General features: G+C 42.1%; 1 protein-coding gene across 4 annotated transcripts in view; it reads left to right on the top strand.

Moving 5' to 3' along the window:
• LOC139408363 (DENN/MADD domain containing 1A) overlaps positions 1-16,181 on the top strand; it is a 160,487-nt gene that overhangs the window by 33,519 nt on the left and 110,787 nt on the right. For all 4 annotated transcript variants that reach the window (XM_071152147.1, XM_071152149.1, XM_071152148.1 and 1 more), the window contains exon 3: positions 4,127-4,170. In XM_071152147.1, the coding sequence (XP_071008248.1) occupies positions 4,127-4,170 (44 nt within the window). The remainder of the gene's footprint in view (positions 1-4,126; positions 4,171-16,181) is intronic.

Genomic DNA, 16,181 nt, shown 5'->3' on the forward strand with positions numbered 1-16,181 from the left:
AAGTGTTCTTATAAATTCATTTTTCTCTGTAAGCTTCATTTGACTTGTTTTTCCCACCACCTGTTCTTGATTAATTTAACCTGTTGACCTCAAACTTTGTTTTCATGTGGTAAGTTGTTGAGTTCTAGAGTCACAGCAGGTATTTGTCAGAGACATAACAGACTTTTGTGAAAGAGGAATTTAGTAAATCCTTACATCAATAAAGTGTGTAAGTGTGAGTGTGAGTGTGTGTGAGTAAGTGTGTGTGAGTGAGTGTGTGAGGAGGTCTGTGGCGGTCATTACATTTTGTTAGCCAGTTATTGCCATGCAAAAGACTGCCGATCTCACGATAATTGACCGTTAATTAACATAAACACATTTAGCATCTCCAGGCTTCCAACATCTACATTTAAAAAAATATAATAAATCAATTTAATATACACCATCACAATAAATCCATTATTTATTTTAAGCAGGTCTAAGAAAAATACATGAAGAAAGTGTATTTCAGATGAATAGAATATGAGTTGGCCTACTGTATGTTATCTATTTGGTTTTGCTCCATGCCATAGGCTGTAGGCTTGTTCATTTAGCAGACAACATATGCTCATAAGTCTCGTGCCATTATTTTATATTATATGATTTTATAGTAAGAAGAATATAATTAAACTTAGCGAGTGTGCAAATGAAGTGGCTATGTTGAGTATAAATGTGCTAATTTGAAACAGGTCCTATATGCTAGATTTTGAATTATTTGAAACTTTTTAGTAGTGAATGATACAAACCTTAGAATGTCTTAGTAATCAAAACATATATGAGCTGCATGATGGGACTATAGGATATTGATGATTTGAGAAAGTCGCAAAAAAAGCCTGCGTTTCCTTGCCTTAGGTTGCATATGCAGTTCTCTCATCAAGTGGTCATATTTTCACCCATCAGACTATTCTCAATAGACTATTCTCTCTTGTCTTTACTGATATGTAAAATGAGTTTTGATTTAGAATGGTCCGTTATTAAATAGGCAGGAACAGGGGCAGGAACAGGGGCAGGGGAAGAAAGACATGTCATCAGTTTGCACTTCAATAGCAAATGGAGGCTGCTTTACCACTGGTAAGTTTTTCAATCATGCCGGTTTTATAGCAGAGCATATTCTTAATATGAACAGCTGAGAAATACATATAGTAGCAGCTGGGATCCTCCTCTTTTTAGTAGCTGTGCTTATAAAAACATGTATTTAACTTTCAATCCACGCATCAACCACTGTTAGAGGAGCATGCAGCCTCTCGCTGCCCGACGGGATATTCTGCCCAAACTCTGTATGCCCTGGGTCCTCCAGCCCTGTTCCTGCAGCCACCCACTGCTTCATTTTGGAGTTTAGGCTAGACCAATTATGTACCAAATACATCTTAAATCAGTTTTTTAAATGTTTTTCTGCCTTGCGTAATATGCACTAGGCTATGTAATTGTATAACGGCACAATCATTATTTTATGTCCATGATACTGTTTTGATAATAAGTATTTGATGTAGTTTTGGATTGCATTCACATTGATGTCAAGAGTTGTTAGAAGGACAGTAGAGCCCTGAGTACCACACTATTAGCGACCTGATGGTCGTTAGTGAGTTGGGTACTACCAACGCATGTCCAGAGTGCATAAGAGGAGATTACAGCGACTCAACAGTGGTGTCATTTTACTGCGGTCATGACTCATGACTGCCGGTGTGGCGGTAATACGGTCACCGCAACAGCCCTAAGTTTGAGTGTGTGTGTTGTAGATGAAGTCCACATGGAGAAGCTTTGTGTGCAGAGCCCTTCAGAAGGAGGTCCTCTCTCAGAAACTTTGGCCTCCATGGCCTGTGAAGTGACCGAGTGAGGCAATTTCTCTCCGCATCTCGCTCTTCTTTTTCTCTCTCACATTTTCTTCTTCAGCTCAGCTCACCATGCCATCCCCTCCAGTTGATATCATCCATTTTGTGTGTTGGTGTGTGTGTGCAAAAACCTCCCTTGCTAAGAAATTCACAAATTACAACCAACTAAGCTGTCTTAGTTCAGCACCAGTGTTCACTGTTGTAGTGAATGGTATTCTTTGTATTAGGTTGTGGTTAATATTGTACACTCAAACAAATACAGTATCTCACGTTCATTGGCTTGGAGCTAACCTGGCTGGCAGCTTGTGGTGGACTAAAAGAAAACAACACATCTATTTTGGCACTGCAAAAGGTCCAAAGGTTGTCATGGTCATTAGCCAAGCACAAAACTCCTACACTCCTGTTTGGTGCTCTGTCTCTGTCGGAGGTGATGAGACGTGTTCATTGAGCAGAGAAACAGTACCTCAGTGTACTGTCTTATGAAGCCTTTTATTTCAATGGAGTTTTCACTGAATTGTTTATCAAATACAAAGTTTGTTGTATGTTTCACTTTGACAATTATAACGCTATCTGGAGTAACTCTTGATTACAGGAAAGACAGCTAATATTATACAGTGATGCTAATGTTGTGAGGATGAAAGCACCATTTGCTAGTGTTCAATTAATCATTTTGTATATTGAATTTGTCAACTGTCTGACAAACACTCACATTGGCCCTTACATTACCAGCAACATTATCTGCTCTTCACGACCTAAGACTATCCATCATTTAGAATTAGCTTTAGCAACCACATCAGCCCTGTTGTTGGCCATCCCAGCTATAACCCACTCTCATTAATCAACAACACAGTTAGCCTGGAGAGTGCTGCTCAGTGTTCATATCTACCTGCTTATAAAGCTGCCACAGACCAGGGGGAGCCATGTCGTACCCATGCACAGGACTTACACCTGAGATGCAGCTATGCCCATGCAGCTGGCAGACTGACCCCCCCCCCCCCCCCCCCCCCAGATGAGCAGATGGACAGACTGGCAGGCGGGTTAGACTGGTAGGGCTGGCAGGTAGCCAAGTGCACAGACGCACATCAGCATCCCGGCAGATATTGTAGACGTCTGAGTTGGAATTACCTCTGACAGTCTGACTCTTCTGCTCTGTTGTAGCGACAGTCGAGCAGGGACATCATGGTAATGTCATTTAGAGCTGTGTCATAGGCTTGGGCCTTTCGTTGATGTGTCAGCAAATACAAGGATAGTAGAGGCTTATTTTAGTTTGCCTACTGGTCTTTTCTTTAGAGGATGTCGTGACTGATTCTAGCGACATATTTTAGGATGACATACTTATTAAGTGTACCAAACAGTCAAACTCTCCATCTTTCAGAGAGTTTGGGAAGGTCGTTTCTTTGAATTAAGTGTCTCTGGATTGGAATAATTAGTGGTGGTGTAAGGGATTTTTAGCTTTGGCGGATGCTGGGACCTCAATGTCCTAAGCAGATCCCTGATGTTTCCAGTAATGTAGCCTGGAAGTCTATTGGCTGTGGTTAGTCCAGCAGACAGAGGTGGAACCCAGTCAGCCCCATCAGGGGTGAGGGTTTTGGGTTGAGCCTTTAGGGAGAGAGTTTTGGATTGTTGTCTTTGATTCAGTGACCTTGACAGATTTTACACTTGTGCAGCTGCCAAAACAAAAATCACAACCATCAATTGAAATACAAGAATTAGCAATCATTTGATGGACAGCACCTTCCGCGGGTCGGTAGAAAGCGGATGTTTATGGATTTCAGGGATACAGTATTTCCAGCCTAACTTCCTTTTACCATGAAAAACAAATATGGGGACTCCGCTCAGGGGTCTTTTTACACCTACGATGTTATGTTAGATGGACAAAATGACCCCCCCCCCCCATTCTCATCCCTTAGGTTAGACTTCAACATGCACTCCAGTTGGAGGTTAAGCAAGACAGCTTAGTCCCCCCACACCCCCATCTCCCCCCAACTGAGAAAAGTGGATCATCAAATACACTCCCTTACTTCCTTTTTTTCTTTCTCAGCTCTCCTTTTCCGGAGAAAGGGAGGAAGAGGGTGGATGGGTTGGTGGTGGTGGGGGGAAGGCGGGATAGGGGGTAGTAACACCTCCCTCTCTGGCCCCTAATCAGCCAGGCAGCCTCAGCTGCCCTCCTCCGATCCCCTGCCAGGGTCCCTATCATCCTCTGATCAAATATTAATGTGCTCTACTCGGCCTGCTCACTAATCCAAAGCCAATTAATATTATCTGTCAATTATTTACAGATCCGGAGGTGCGGAGGCGATTCCCCGAGGACTACATCGACCAGGTTTGGAATGCATAATTAACTTCCTCTTTTCTATCTCTCTCTCTCATTTTTCTCTCTTCCTCTCACCCTCCCCCCTCCCTTTCTTCGCCACTATTTATTTATTCGTTTCTTTAGCTTTTTTCAGCCCCCTTTATCTTGATAGTTTTCTTTTTCCTGGTGTGGCCTATTTTGACTCTTGCTCTTTGACGTCGCCTGTCTCTCTCTTTTTGTGTGGGTGCGTATCGGCCCCTTTTTATTTTAAACTCTTGCCATTTATGGGGTCTTTTTTTATGGGCGCAAGGGGGAGATGGGACCGGTTGGTGTGTTTGACCCCGTCTCGCTCGCTGTGTGTGTGTGCGTGTGTGCATGCGATCAGAAGTCCCCACAGTAAAACAAGGAAAAGTCGGGCAAGTGTGGACATTTCGCAGATCCCAACAAGGGAAAAGGCAGTTTTAGGTTTACAATTATGGTTGTGATTAAAAGATAGGGGTTAGTTTTATGATTAGGGGTTTGGGATTAGGGTTAGGGAAAATAGGATTTTGAATGGGAATAAATAGTTTGTTCCCCACAAGGATAGTAAAAGGTGTGTGTACATATAGTAGATGTGTCTGTCTTCGCTAGTATAAAGGACACTACTATTGTCTGTGTACCGGGCAATGCAAACACATGCAGCTTCAGAAATTCATTGTAGCTCCCAAGATTTGAAAAAGGCTAAAGAAATAATATGAATGCAGAGTTGTTTTTATATTTATTTTTTACAGAAACTTGATACAAACTTGACAAACAAACTTTCTTTGTGTTTGAGAAATTGCAATTTCTTTTTTGAAAGAGAAGAGAACTTTCTTGGTTTGTTGCTTTCTTGGTTTATTTGTTTGAGAGCAGTGAGAATCCCCCCGCTTTGTCTTTCTTCAGACAACAAGACGTCTTTGTTGTTTGCGGCGTCTCTCCTGGCTCTGTGGATTCGTTTGCGACTTTGCAGAGCGACGAGAGAGTGGGTGTCGAGCTCTTCTCCGTTGACTAATTGCGCCGTCAGTCACCATAGCCATATGCTTCCTTGATATTGCTAGCATATCTCTGACACCTCCTCTGCATACACAGTGTATATTCACACAAAAACACAAACCAAAACTATTCTGTAGACATTTTGTCGTTTGTTTATTACACAAAGGACTACATGGCGTTGCCGGTGAAAAGGTACTTTTGATTAGAAGTAGGAGGGTGCATGTTTCCTCTAATTTTTCTTCCTCCTTTCATCTCTCAAGCATCCAGGGTCATGTTAAATCAATGGCGTATTGACCTGGATCCTACGCGTGTTACCATAGAGCCGTGCCCATAGAATCCTCCGAGGTAGCAACTGGAACTCATTGTCCTGCATGCTCTTCAAAGAGACAGAATGCCAAACATGAATTCAGGATGCCCTGTTAGTCGAAAAAACAACAACATTCTATTAACCAAGCGGGACACACACACATGCACAAACGCACACTTGCATGCATGTAGACACCACACACACACACACACACACACACACACACACACACACACACACACACACACACACACACACACACACACACACACACTAATCACGTAGCCTTGTTTATTCCAAGCGAAGCAACCTCCCCCCGCCCGTCTCTCTCTCACTCTCTCTCTCTCTCGTTCTGTTTCCTTCTTGTGCAATTATTTGATGCAGAAGAAAAGCCACATCCTTTGTTGCTAATGGATGTTTCATCCCGGGCCACCTTTGTTCCATACAGTAAAGAATCTGTCTCGAATTACGGGGCCTACGTTGCTCGTTGCTCTAGGAACGAGAAGGGGAAAGAGAGACTGAGATGAAGAGAAAGAGCGAGGAAGAAAAATAGAACGAGAAGTAGAGTTTAAGAATATTGGATAGAGAGGAAAGATGATAGGTAGTGAAAAATTGATAATGATGGCCAACCCTTTGGCTTCCCTTGAACCGCGATGCCACGCTCCTTCACCCATCCCCCTCTTTGTAGTTCACAGAATGACGGAGGAGCAAGGCCCAAGAGAGAAGAAGAGAGTGAAAAAGAGAGTGAGAAGATGAAAGATGGCTGGAAACAAAAGAGGGTAGCTGGTACCAGTCCCAGTCTCATTCTCATCTGTGGGTTCTTAATGATGTTCCCCCCAAACACACCGCACCCTGCCCAATGGCCAACCCAGTAGCTCCCTTACATCTCTCTAGTTGGCAACAGTATGGCATCAGTCAACTCTCAGCTGGAGCCTCTAGGACAACAGGGTCTGAAACAGCAGCCTATATTCCCTTTATACTGTAGTGCAGCGTTTCCCAAACTCAGTTCCTTGGGTCACCCTGGGTGCACGTTTAGTTTTTTTGCTCTAGCACTACACAGCTGATTCAAATAACCAACTCATCATCAAGCTTTGATGATTTGAATCAGCGGTGTAGCGCTAAGGCACCTCTTTTAGCCAGAACCCTATGTGGTATATCCGAGGCAGCCGTAGATAGTGGGTCGTGGGTTTTACTCATCGGGCATCATCTGAAGGCTTGTGTTTAATGTTAACCAAACGGTCATTTGATTTGTGTTCAGTTTGCGCACTTGGATACTCCTATACAAGGTGTAGGAAAAACTACCCAGGACTGTTATTCAGACACACAAGCGTATTTGTTTCTGAAGAGGAGGAATAGTTGCTTGTCATTATCTTGTTTGTCCTTTCTCTCTGCCGCTGATAGATCTCGCCGTTTGCGCAGGGGAATGTAATCGGAAATGTAAATAAGCCGTTTGATACAAAGTGACGGAATAATGAGCGGAATTTCCCTCGCTTCTATCTTCTCTCTCCAATCGCTCCCTCGCTCATAATTAAAACAAAGCTTTCGCCCTGAGTCTCTTCTCTCCTCTCTCACTCGTTTTCTCCATCTCCATCTCCATCCTCTGACACAGCCACATCGCATTGACACATAAGCTTTGTATCCTTTAAATTAGGCAGCTGCTGCTTGTTTTCCTTAACTTAATGCGACAAGGTACTTTTTTCCCCGTAATGGAGAGAAATCGTTTTTTGAAGTTGGGCTGGCTTTGATGTAGCGTGCCGCTAGACCATTTTAACTTCTCCGGCTTAGGGGGAAGAATCGAGGCGCTTTTAACAAGGGAATATTCAAATTTGGTGACCTTCTACCAAAAGAAGAAGTAGAAAGGGAAACGGAGGGAGAGAAAGCGGGGGTGTTGAATATTCACATTTGCACACACACACTACAGACGTAGGATCTTCATTTGATCACTCTTTTGTCGCTGAAAATGTTCCTGCACAGCAGGAAATGCAAACGTGTAGTGCATTCATGTTTTAACAAGGCTTCTAAAGTTTGTAATTTCCACTTTAAAATGCCAGACATAATTTGCCCTAAAGAAAAATGTTTCAACCCCTACAAAAATGTCCATTAATTATATTCCACATAATAATTCACGTGCTGTTGCTGCAGGATTATTTTCCTGCTGTAGCAAACTGGCTCAAATTAAAATCCTACATCTGTAACACACAAACTGCGGGAAGTAACCAACCACCAATAATGACCTCTGATCTCCATGACAACTTCACCTGGAGACCTTGATGACACTGGCACATAATCTATCAACAACTGGCGATAGTGATTAAAAGGTCTTATTTAGAGGCATTAAATGTCCACATTAGGCTAAGTCGTCTCTTTCAGAAGAAAAATGTGTGCGTAGATAAAATTAACTCACCACCATATCACCAACTCCGGCAAAGTGTCAAGCTCATGAAATAGGCTAGATTTGTGGTGTATGATTACATTTCCCAAAGACCTGACCTCAGGTCAGTGTTACATCTTATTCCCTACACATTAAGCCTTCAGGTAAGGTAACGTTAGCTGAACCTCTACCTGACGCCAGATTTGCGGAGTGCAGCTTAATCCCATCTACTAGTAAACCCATCATTACCCCTGTGTGGGAAAAATATGGCTGCTTATTGTGCCTTCATCCTGAAGGGAGATAATTGTGATGTGGTTTTCCCAGTGCTTGTCTGACGGTCTGGGGTGTATCTCTTAATTGCGGCTCACCTTAGCGTGGCTTGGCGTCGGCTCCTGGGGACACCTGGCTGCACATATGGCATCAGTTACCGACGTAGGTGAAGGCAACCGTTAAGCATCTGGAGCAGGGGAGGGAGGTATTGGAGGGAGAGAGCGAGCAAGTAGATGAAAACATAGAAAACCTGGCTGTCTGAGAAATGGAAGTGTTCCAAGAATTGTATGTTGTTAAGGCATGAGGTTCAAATGTGAAGATGTGCAAAGTGAGTTGGTGGACAAAATGCGAAACTCCCATCAGTGGAAAGATGACACTGCATGCATAAAGAGACAGGGAAAGAGACAGGGAGAGTGACAGACAGAGACAGGGAGAGTGACAGACAGAGACAGGGAAAGAGACATGGAGAGTGACAGACAGAGACAGGGAGAGTGACAGGCAGAGACAGGGAGAGTGACAGACAGAGACAGGGAGAGTGACAGACAGAGACAGGGAGAGTGACAGACAGAGACAGGGAGAGTGACAGACAGACAGGGAGAGTGACAGACAGAGACAGGGAGAGTGACAGGGAGAGCGACACCCAGTAACTGTTCTTCCTCATTTGACTTCCAACAGCAAACAAGCAATGAAACTGTCACGCCCTGACCATAGTAGAGGTCGACCGATTAATCGGAATGGCCGATTTAATTAGGGCTGATTTCAAGTTTTCATAACAATCAGAAATCTGTATTTTTGGGCGCTTATTTTGCCGATAAAAAAAATTTTTTATACCTTTATTTAACTAGGCAAGTCAGTTAAAAACACATTCTTAGTTTCAATTACGGCCTAGGAACGGTGGGTTAACTGCCTTGTTCAGGGGCAGAACGACAGATTTTCACATTGTCAGCTCGGGGGATCCAATCTTGCAACCTTACAGTTAACTAGTCCAACGCTATAACCACCTGCCTCTCGTTGCACTCCACAAGGAGACTGCCTGTTACGCGAATGCAGTAGAAGCCAAGGTAAGTTGCTAGCTAGCATTAAACTTATCTTATAAAAAACAATCAATCAATCATAATCACTAGTTATAACTACACATGGTTGATGATATTACTAGTTTATCTAGCGTGTCCTGCGTTGCATATAATCGATGCAACAGTGGGGGATGATTTAACAAAAGCGCATTTGCTAAAAAAGCACAATCGTTGGACGACTGTACCTAACCATAAACACCAATGCCTTTCTTAAAATCAATACACAGAAGTATATATTTTTAAACCTGCATATTTAGCTAAAAGAAATCCAGGTTAGCAGGCAATATTAACCAGGTGAAATTGTGTCACTTCTCTTGCGTTCATTGCACACAGAGTTAGGGTATATGCAACAGTTTGGGCAGCCTGGCTCATTGCGAACTGCCAGAATTTTACGTAATTATGACATAACATTGAAGGTTGTACAACGTAACAAGATTATTTAAAATACCGAACGGTTCCGTATTTCACTGAAATAATAAACGTTTTGTTTTCGAAAAGATAGTTTCCGGATTCGACCATATTAATGACCAAAGGCTGGTATTTCTGTGTGTTATAATTAAGTCTATGATTTGATAGAGCAGTCTGACTGAGCGATAGTAGGCAGCAGCAGACTCGTGCGTTTTGCCAGCAGCTCTTCGCAAGCACAGCGCTGTTTATGACTTCAAGCCTATCAGCCTAATGGCTGGTGTAACCGATGTGAAATGGCTAGCTAGTTAGCGGGGTGCGCGCTAATAGCGGTTCAAACGTCACTCGCTCTGAGACTTGGAGTAGTTGTTCCCCTTGCTCTGCAAGGGCCGCTACTTTTGTGGAGCGCTGGGTGTACCGCTGCTTCAAGTGTGGCTGTTGTCGATGTGTTCCTGGTTCGAGCCCAGGTAGGGGCGAGGAGAGGGACGGAAGCTATACTGTTACACTGGCAATACTATAGTGCCTATAAGAACATCCAATAGTCAAAGGTATATGAAATACAAATGGTATAGAGTGAAATAGTCCTATAAATACTATATTAACTACAACCTAAAACCACTTACCTTGGAATATTGAAGTCTCATGTTAAAAGGAATCACCAGCTTTCATATGTTCTCATGTTCTGGGCAAGGAACTCAAACGTTAGCTTTTTTACATGGCACATATTACACTTTTACTTCTCTAACACTTTGTTTTTGCATTATTTAAACCAAATTGAACATGTTTCATTATTTATTTGAGGCTAAATTGATTTTTATTGATGTATTATATTAAGTTAAAATAAGTGTTAATTCAGTATTGTTGTAATTGTCATTATTACAAATAAATACATAAAAATTGGCCGATTAATCGGTATCGGCGTTGAAAAATCCTAATCGGTCGACCTCTAGACCATAGAGAGCTTTTTATTCTCTATGTTGGTTAGGTCGGGGTGGGACTAGGGTGGGTTATCTAGGTTATTATATGTACATCTATGTTGGTCTGGTATGGTTCCCAATTAGAGGAAGCTGTTTATCGTTGTCTCTGATTGGGGATCATATTTAGGTAGCCATTGTGCTTTTTGGGATCTTGTTTTAGTGTAGTGCCGATTAACACTGCAATTACTTCACGGTTTGTTTCTTTTCTGTATTTGTTTTGGTGAGTTTCTTTGACGTAAACATGTGGAACTCTACGCACGCTGCGCCTTGGTCCAATCATTCAGACGATCGTGACAGAAACGGAATGCTTCCTGCCCATTAACCCTCCGCCACTACTTCTGATCCTGGCCTGTGAAAGTGTCTTTACTGGGGGAGACTGACAACGATTTATCAACCTTCGCCCTGCCTCTGGAGGAAGGTGGCGCAAGTGGTTGTTTTCAGATACATTTGCCTAGCCTTCTGTGAGACTGAAATACTAATTAGGGCCTTAAAATGGAGTCTTACGAGATTTGCAAACTGGAGGCCAGTCACACTGCTATACCGGCATCTTTAAAATAGAGGCGCTGACATAGCTTCTTGAAGGCAAGAAAATGCCATTTTATAAGAGTTCATCAAGTCTCAAGTGGTTTGGTTTGTTGACCCAGTGGATTTAACTCTGATAGACTCTTGGTAATTGACCGATCTAAAAGGCCATTGATTTTCACAGAAGTCAAGGGGAAGTTGAAATAGCGTATGTGAAACTTTACCATGAATTAAATATGGCCTTGGCCTCAACCATGGGTCGACAGTGCAGATTGAATTATTGATATTGAATTATTTGTCTTTAACTATAGATTAAGCGGACACTAAGGAGCCGGTTTCTTGGATCCAGATGAAGTCTAGGCTAGGCATTCGGGAGATTCAGGAAACCAGCCCTTGCACATTGTAGTAGGGGTTAATGTTTCTCTGAAATAGACATATGACCTAGTCATATGTTGGCTTGTTGTGTAGCTTGCTAAAGTGAGCTAACTATGGACGTGTTCAGTTTTAGTCTGCCACCCTTCCCATTCACCCTGCTGGGTTCCCTTCCGCTTGTGTCCCTAATCTCCACGTGAGTACCAGGCATTTAGAGGTAGCCACACATGGCCCAATATCCTGTTGAATATGCCCAAGGCCCATTGCCACCCCTCAGCTTCCCTTCTCTTCATCACCTCCAGTCGTTCATCCCCCTTTCTATTTTCTCTCGCCTTTGTCAGGATGAACGGTTTCAAAACAAAATAAAATATAAAAAATAATTGCTTGTTGTTTAACCCCTCTGGCTTGGCTAAATGTGTACATATAGAGAGGTTGCAGTTGCGTCACATCACCTAGAAACCACACCAGGAGCCATGTTGGAAGACCAGAGTCAGTTGTGCGCCGCCCTATGGGACTCCCAATCACGGCCAGTTGCATTCGAACCAGGGTGTCTGTAGTGACTTCTCAAGCGCTGAGATGCAATGCCTTAGACCGCTGCACCACTCAGGAGTCCGAGTGAAATTATTAGCAGCTCCAGCTGTCAGAGAAGGGGAGAGAGTCGGCTACTCTGGATAAGACAGGTACCTTTGTGGGAGGCCATTATGAAAAGATTCTCCAGTCCCTAGCGAGGAAAACAGAGGACAGAGAGGTATAGCAACATGATATTCAGTGCTGTCCAATTTGAGTAGAATGCAGCCTGTTTCATTGTGATGTTTTCTGTCCTCGGATACAGAGAGCTGTGAAATACCCTGACTGCAGATGAAGAGGTCCAAATTCATGTCCCAATAGAATAAGGGGTCATCCTTGTATATCGTGGGTTGTAAAACAAAGAAAAATGTTGTAAACAAAGTACAGTTTAAAAGTCATACATAATGTATAAACCTATTCCAACTGGAGCAGGCCAACACTGCTGGGTATGCAGGCTTCTGTTCCAGCCCAGTACTAACACCTGATTCTAGTTTTTTTGTTTTGCGCATTTTCCCTCTGAATGGCACACACAATCCATGTCTTATTTGTCTCAAGGCTTAACATTTTTTCTTTAACCTGTCTCCTCCCCTTCATCTATACTGATTGAAGTTGATTTACCAAGTGACATCAATAAGGTATCATAGCTTTCACCTGGATTAATCTGGTCAGTCAGTGTGTATGAGGCTAATCATTATACCAGATGTTGTACATGCCTTGTGCTGACATCAAATTGTTTAGTGCAAATCCAACCCTTATAATGCCTGGAAGCAGGAAATGATGGGATCCGTAGATTAAAACATACAACTACTACTGCCAAGTTCAATGCCAGATACTCTTCTCCCAAAAGGTCTGAGTGGCACTTGGAGGTGCCACTGTGATAAGAAGGATGGTTTGCCTAAGACTACCATAACAATTACATTGTCTATGCTAAATGTGTTTAAATTGTAAAATAAAATAAAAATAGTTAGATTATAAGAAATACATTTTATTCAATGGGGCAAGGGAAAGCAGAGATGAACACAACATACTTTTAATTTTACCCATATAACAACAGCCTATTATTCAAGTATAATATGTTTATAATATCATAAACAATAGTGTTTTACATGCTGTTCCAAATTTCATTTTATATATTCATACATTTGTAGATAAATATATTACTGTGAAACTTTGTTTCTGTTCAATTAACCTCTACGGGATGGGTGTCCCTGAACCGGGACGGTTGTTGCAATGTAACTAGTATGACATTGTTTTCAGCAGCCAACTTTCCAGGACATAGACATGTCTTATATGGGCAGAAAGCTTAAATGATTGTTAATCTAACTGCAGTGTCCAATTAACAGTAGCTACTACAGTGAATAAATACCATGCTATTGTTTGAGGAGAGTGCACAACAACAACAAAAATGTTATCACGGAAACTGGTTTGATACATTCACCTCTGAAGGTAAATAATGTACTTACATTCAGTAATCTTGCTCTGATTTGTCATCCTGAGGGTCCAATAGATAAAATGTAGCATAGTTGTGTTTAATAAAATAAATATATATGTTCAGATGTAGGAACTGGGGTCTACAGTTTGACCTGTCTGCTATCTCTAGCCCCATACCCACCCAGCCCGGCCATCTAGATGTGTGAAAGTTAGTGTTTTAGCTAATGATCCATCATGTATGGGGTGGCAGGGTAGCCTAGTGGTTAGAGCGTTGGACCAGTTACCAAAGGTTGCTAGATCAAATCCCCGAGCTGACAAGGTACAAATCTGTTATTCTGCCCCTGAACAAGGCCTTTAACCCACTGTTCCTAGGCCGTCATTGTATGTAAGAATTTGTTCCTAATTGGGGCGGCAGGGTTAGAGCGTTGGACTAGTAACCGGAAGGTTGCAAGTTCAAACCCCCCGAGCTGACAAGGTACAAATCTGTCATTCTGCCCCTGAACAGGCAGTTAACCCACTGTTCCTATGCCCTCAATGAAAATAAGAATTTGTTCTTAACTGACTTGCCTAGTTAAATAAAGGTAAAATAAAATAAATAAATAAAACATGCCTAGTTAAAAAATACATAAAAAAAGCTATGACATTCCTGGGAGTGTGTAAACTTTCATTTTTTATTACCATTGCATTTTTGTATGTTCTCTAGTTATGTACTTGAAAATGTATCAATTGACCAACAGACTTGATACAACATACCATAGTAATGTAATTCTTCACTGGATCAGTCTGAAACGTTGCACACACTGCTGCCATCAAGTGGCCAATATCTAAATTACACCTAGACTCCTATCTGAATGTATGGCCTTTCTCTTGCATTTCAAAGATGGAAAAAAAAACACATGTTTTTTTGTTTGTATTATCTTTTACCAGATCTAATGTGTTATATTCTCCTACATTAATTTCAAATTTCCACAAACTTCAAAGTGTTTCCTTTCAAATGGTATCAATTATGTGCATGTCCTTGCTTCAGGTCCTGAGCCACCGGCAGTTAGATTTGGGTATGACATTTTAGGCGATTTCTTTTTTTTTTTTAAAGGAAGTTTTAGTCAGAAGTTATTGCTACACGATTCAATTTAAGGGGACACTTTGTCATGACGACAAGGTGACTGGGCTCTACTCAAATGGCACAACAGAATCATTCAGATTGACCAAGGGACAACCATTTTGTCTAACTGAGGAATGTCCCCTTTTATATCTGGAAAAGGACAAAGTATTAAAAATAGAAACTGATGATGCTGCAGCGTTGCTCATCTTCACAGTGTGAATCCAGTTGACATCGGTGTCTTGATAGAGGTCAGCTGGTGAACCTACAGTAGAATAGAACTATTTTACTGAAATTCTGTTACCAAACTTTGTATCTGCACAGTTTTCCAGTAAATATGTTTTGTAGAATTATCAGTGGAAATTGTTTAAAGTAGTCCGTGTGCATGGATTTGCTTGCTAAACTTTTATATCAATGGTCTTTGTTTGGCATACATTTTCAAATAAAATAAAATCATGCATGGAATTGCCCCTATTCCATTTAGGCCCTTGTCCTATGCTGTAAAGCCCATACATTTTCTCAACAAATTATCATTGGGTCAGTGCCACTGGAAGGTGTTTTGGGGAAATAATATCCTCTTTCAAGCTATATGCACATCATATTGTGCAATTTGTGTCTCCCCTTTTCGTAGGCCTAGATTACATGGTTGCATTCAAGACAAGGTCGTTTTTATTGATCTGATTATAAAAGGCCACATTTTTCCCACGCAAAGAAATGAGAAGAAACGTCTCTGATACAGCATATCCACTATGCTATGTCCATATTTACTATGCCACTATGCAGTCAGCCATACACAGTGATTAGACTGAGTTATATTTATAGCCTAAATTATCACTATCCAATCTACTCATCACATTAGGAATAAAATCAGCAAAAAAAGAAACGTCCTCTCACTGTCAACTGCGTTTATTTTCAGCAAACTTAACGTGTAAATATTTGTGAAAACATAATAAGATTGAACAACTGAGACATAAACTGAACAAGTTTCACAGACATGTCACTAACAGAAATGGAATAATGTGTCCCTGAGCAAAGGGAGGGTCAAAATCAAAAATAACAGTCAGTATTTGGTGTGGCCACCAGCTGCATTAAGTACTGCAGTGCGTCTCCTCCTCATGGACTGCACCAGATTTGCCAGTTCTTGCTGTGAGATGTTACCCACTCTTCCCCCAAGGCACCTGCAAGTTCCCAGACATTTCTGGGGGGAATGGCCCTAGCCCTCACCATCCGATCCAACAGGTCCCAGACGTGCTCAATGGGATTGAGATCCGGGCTCTTCGTTGGCCATGGCAGAACACTGACATTCCTGTCTTGCAGGAAATCACGCACAGAACGAGCAGTGTGGCATGGCTGGTGGCATTGTCATGCTGGAGGGTCATGTCAGGATGAGACTACAGGAAGGATACCACATGAGGGAGCAGGTTGTCTTCCCTGTAACGCACAGCGTCGAGATTGTCTGCAATGAGAACAAGCTCAGTCCAATGATGCTGTGACACACTGCCCCAGACCATGACGGACCCTCCACCTCCAAATCGATCCCGTTCCAGAGTACAGGCCTCGGTGTAACGCTCATTCCTTCGACGATAAACGCCAGTCCTGTCTGGTCCAGCAACGGTGGGTTTGTGCCCATAGGCGA

This window comes from Oncorhynchus clarkii, chromosome 5, assembly GCF_045791955.1.
Source record: "Oncorhynchus clarkii lewisi isolate Uvic-CL-2024 chromosome 5, UVic_Ocla_1.0, whole genome shotgun sequence".
NCBI classification, from domain to species: Eukaryota; Metazoa; Chordata; class Actinopteri; order Salmoniformes; family Salmonidae; genus Oncorhynchus; species Oncorhynchus clarkii.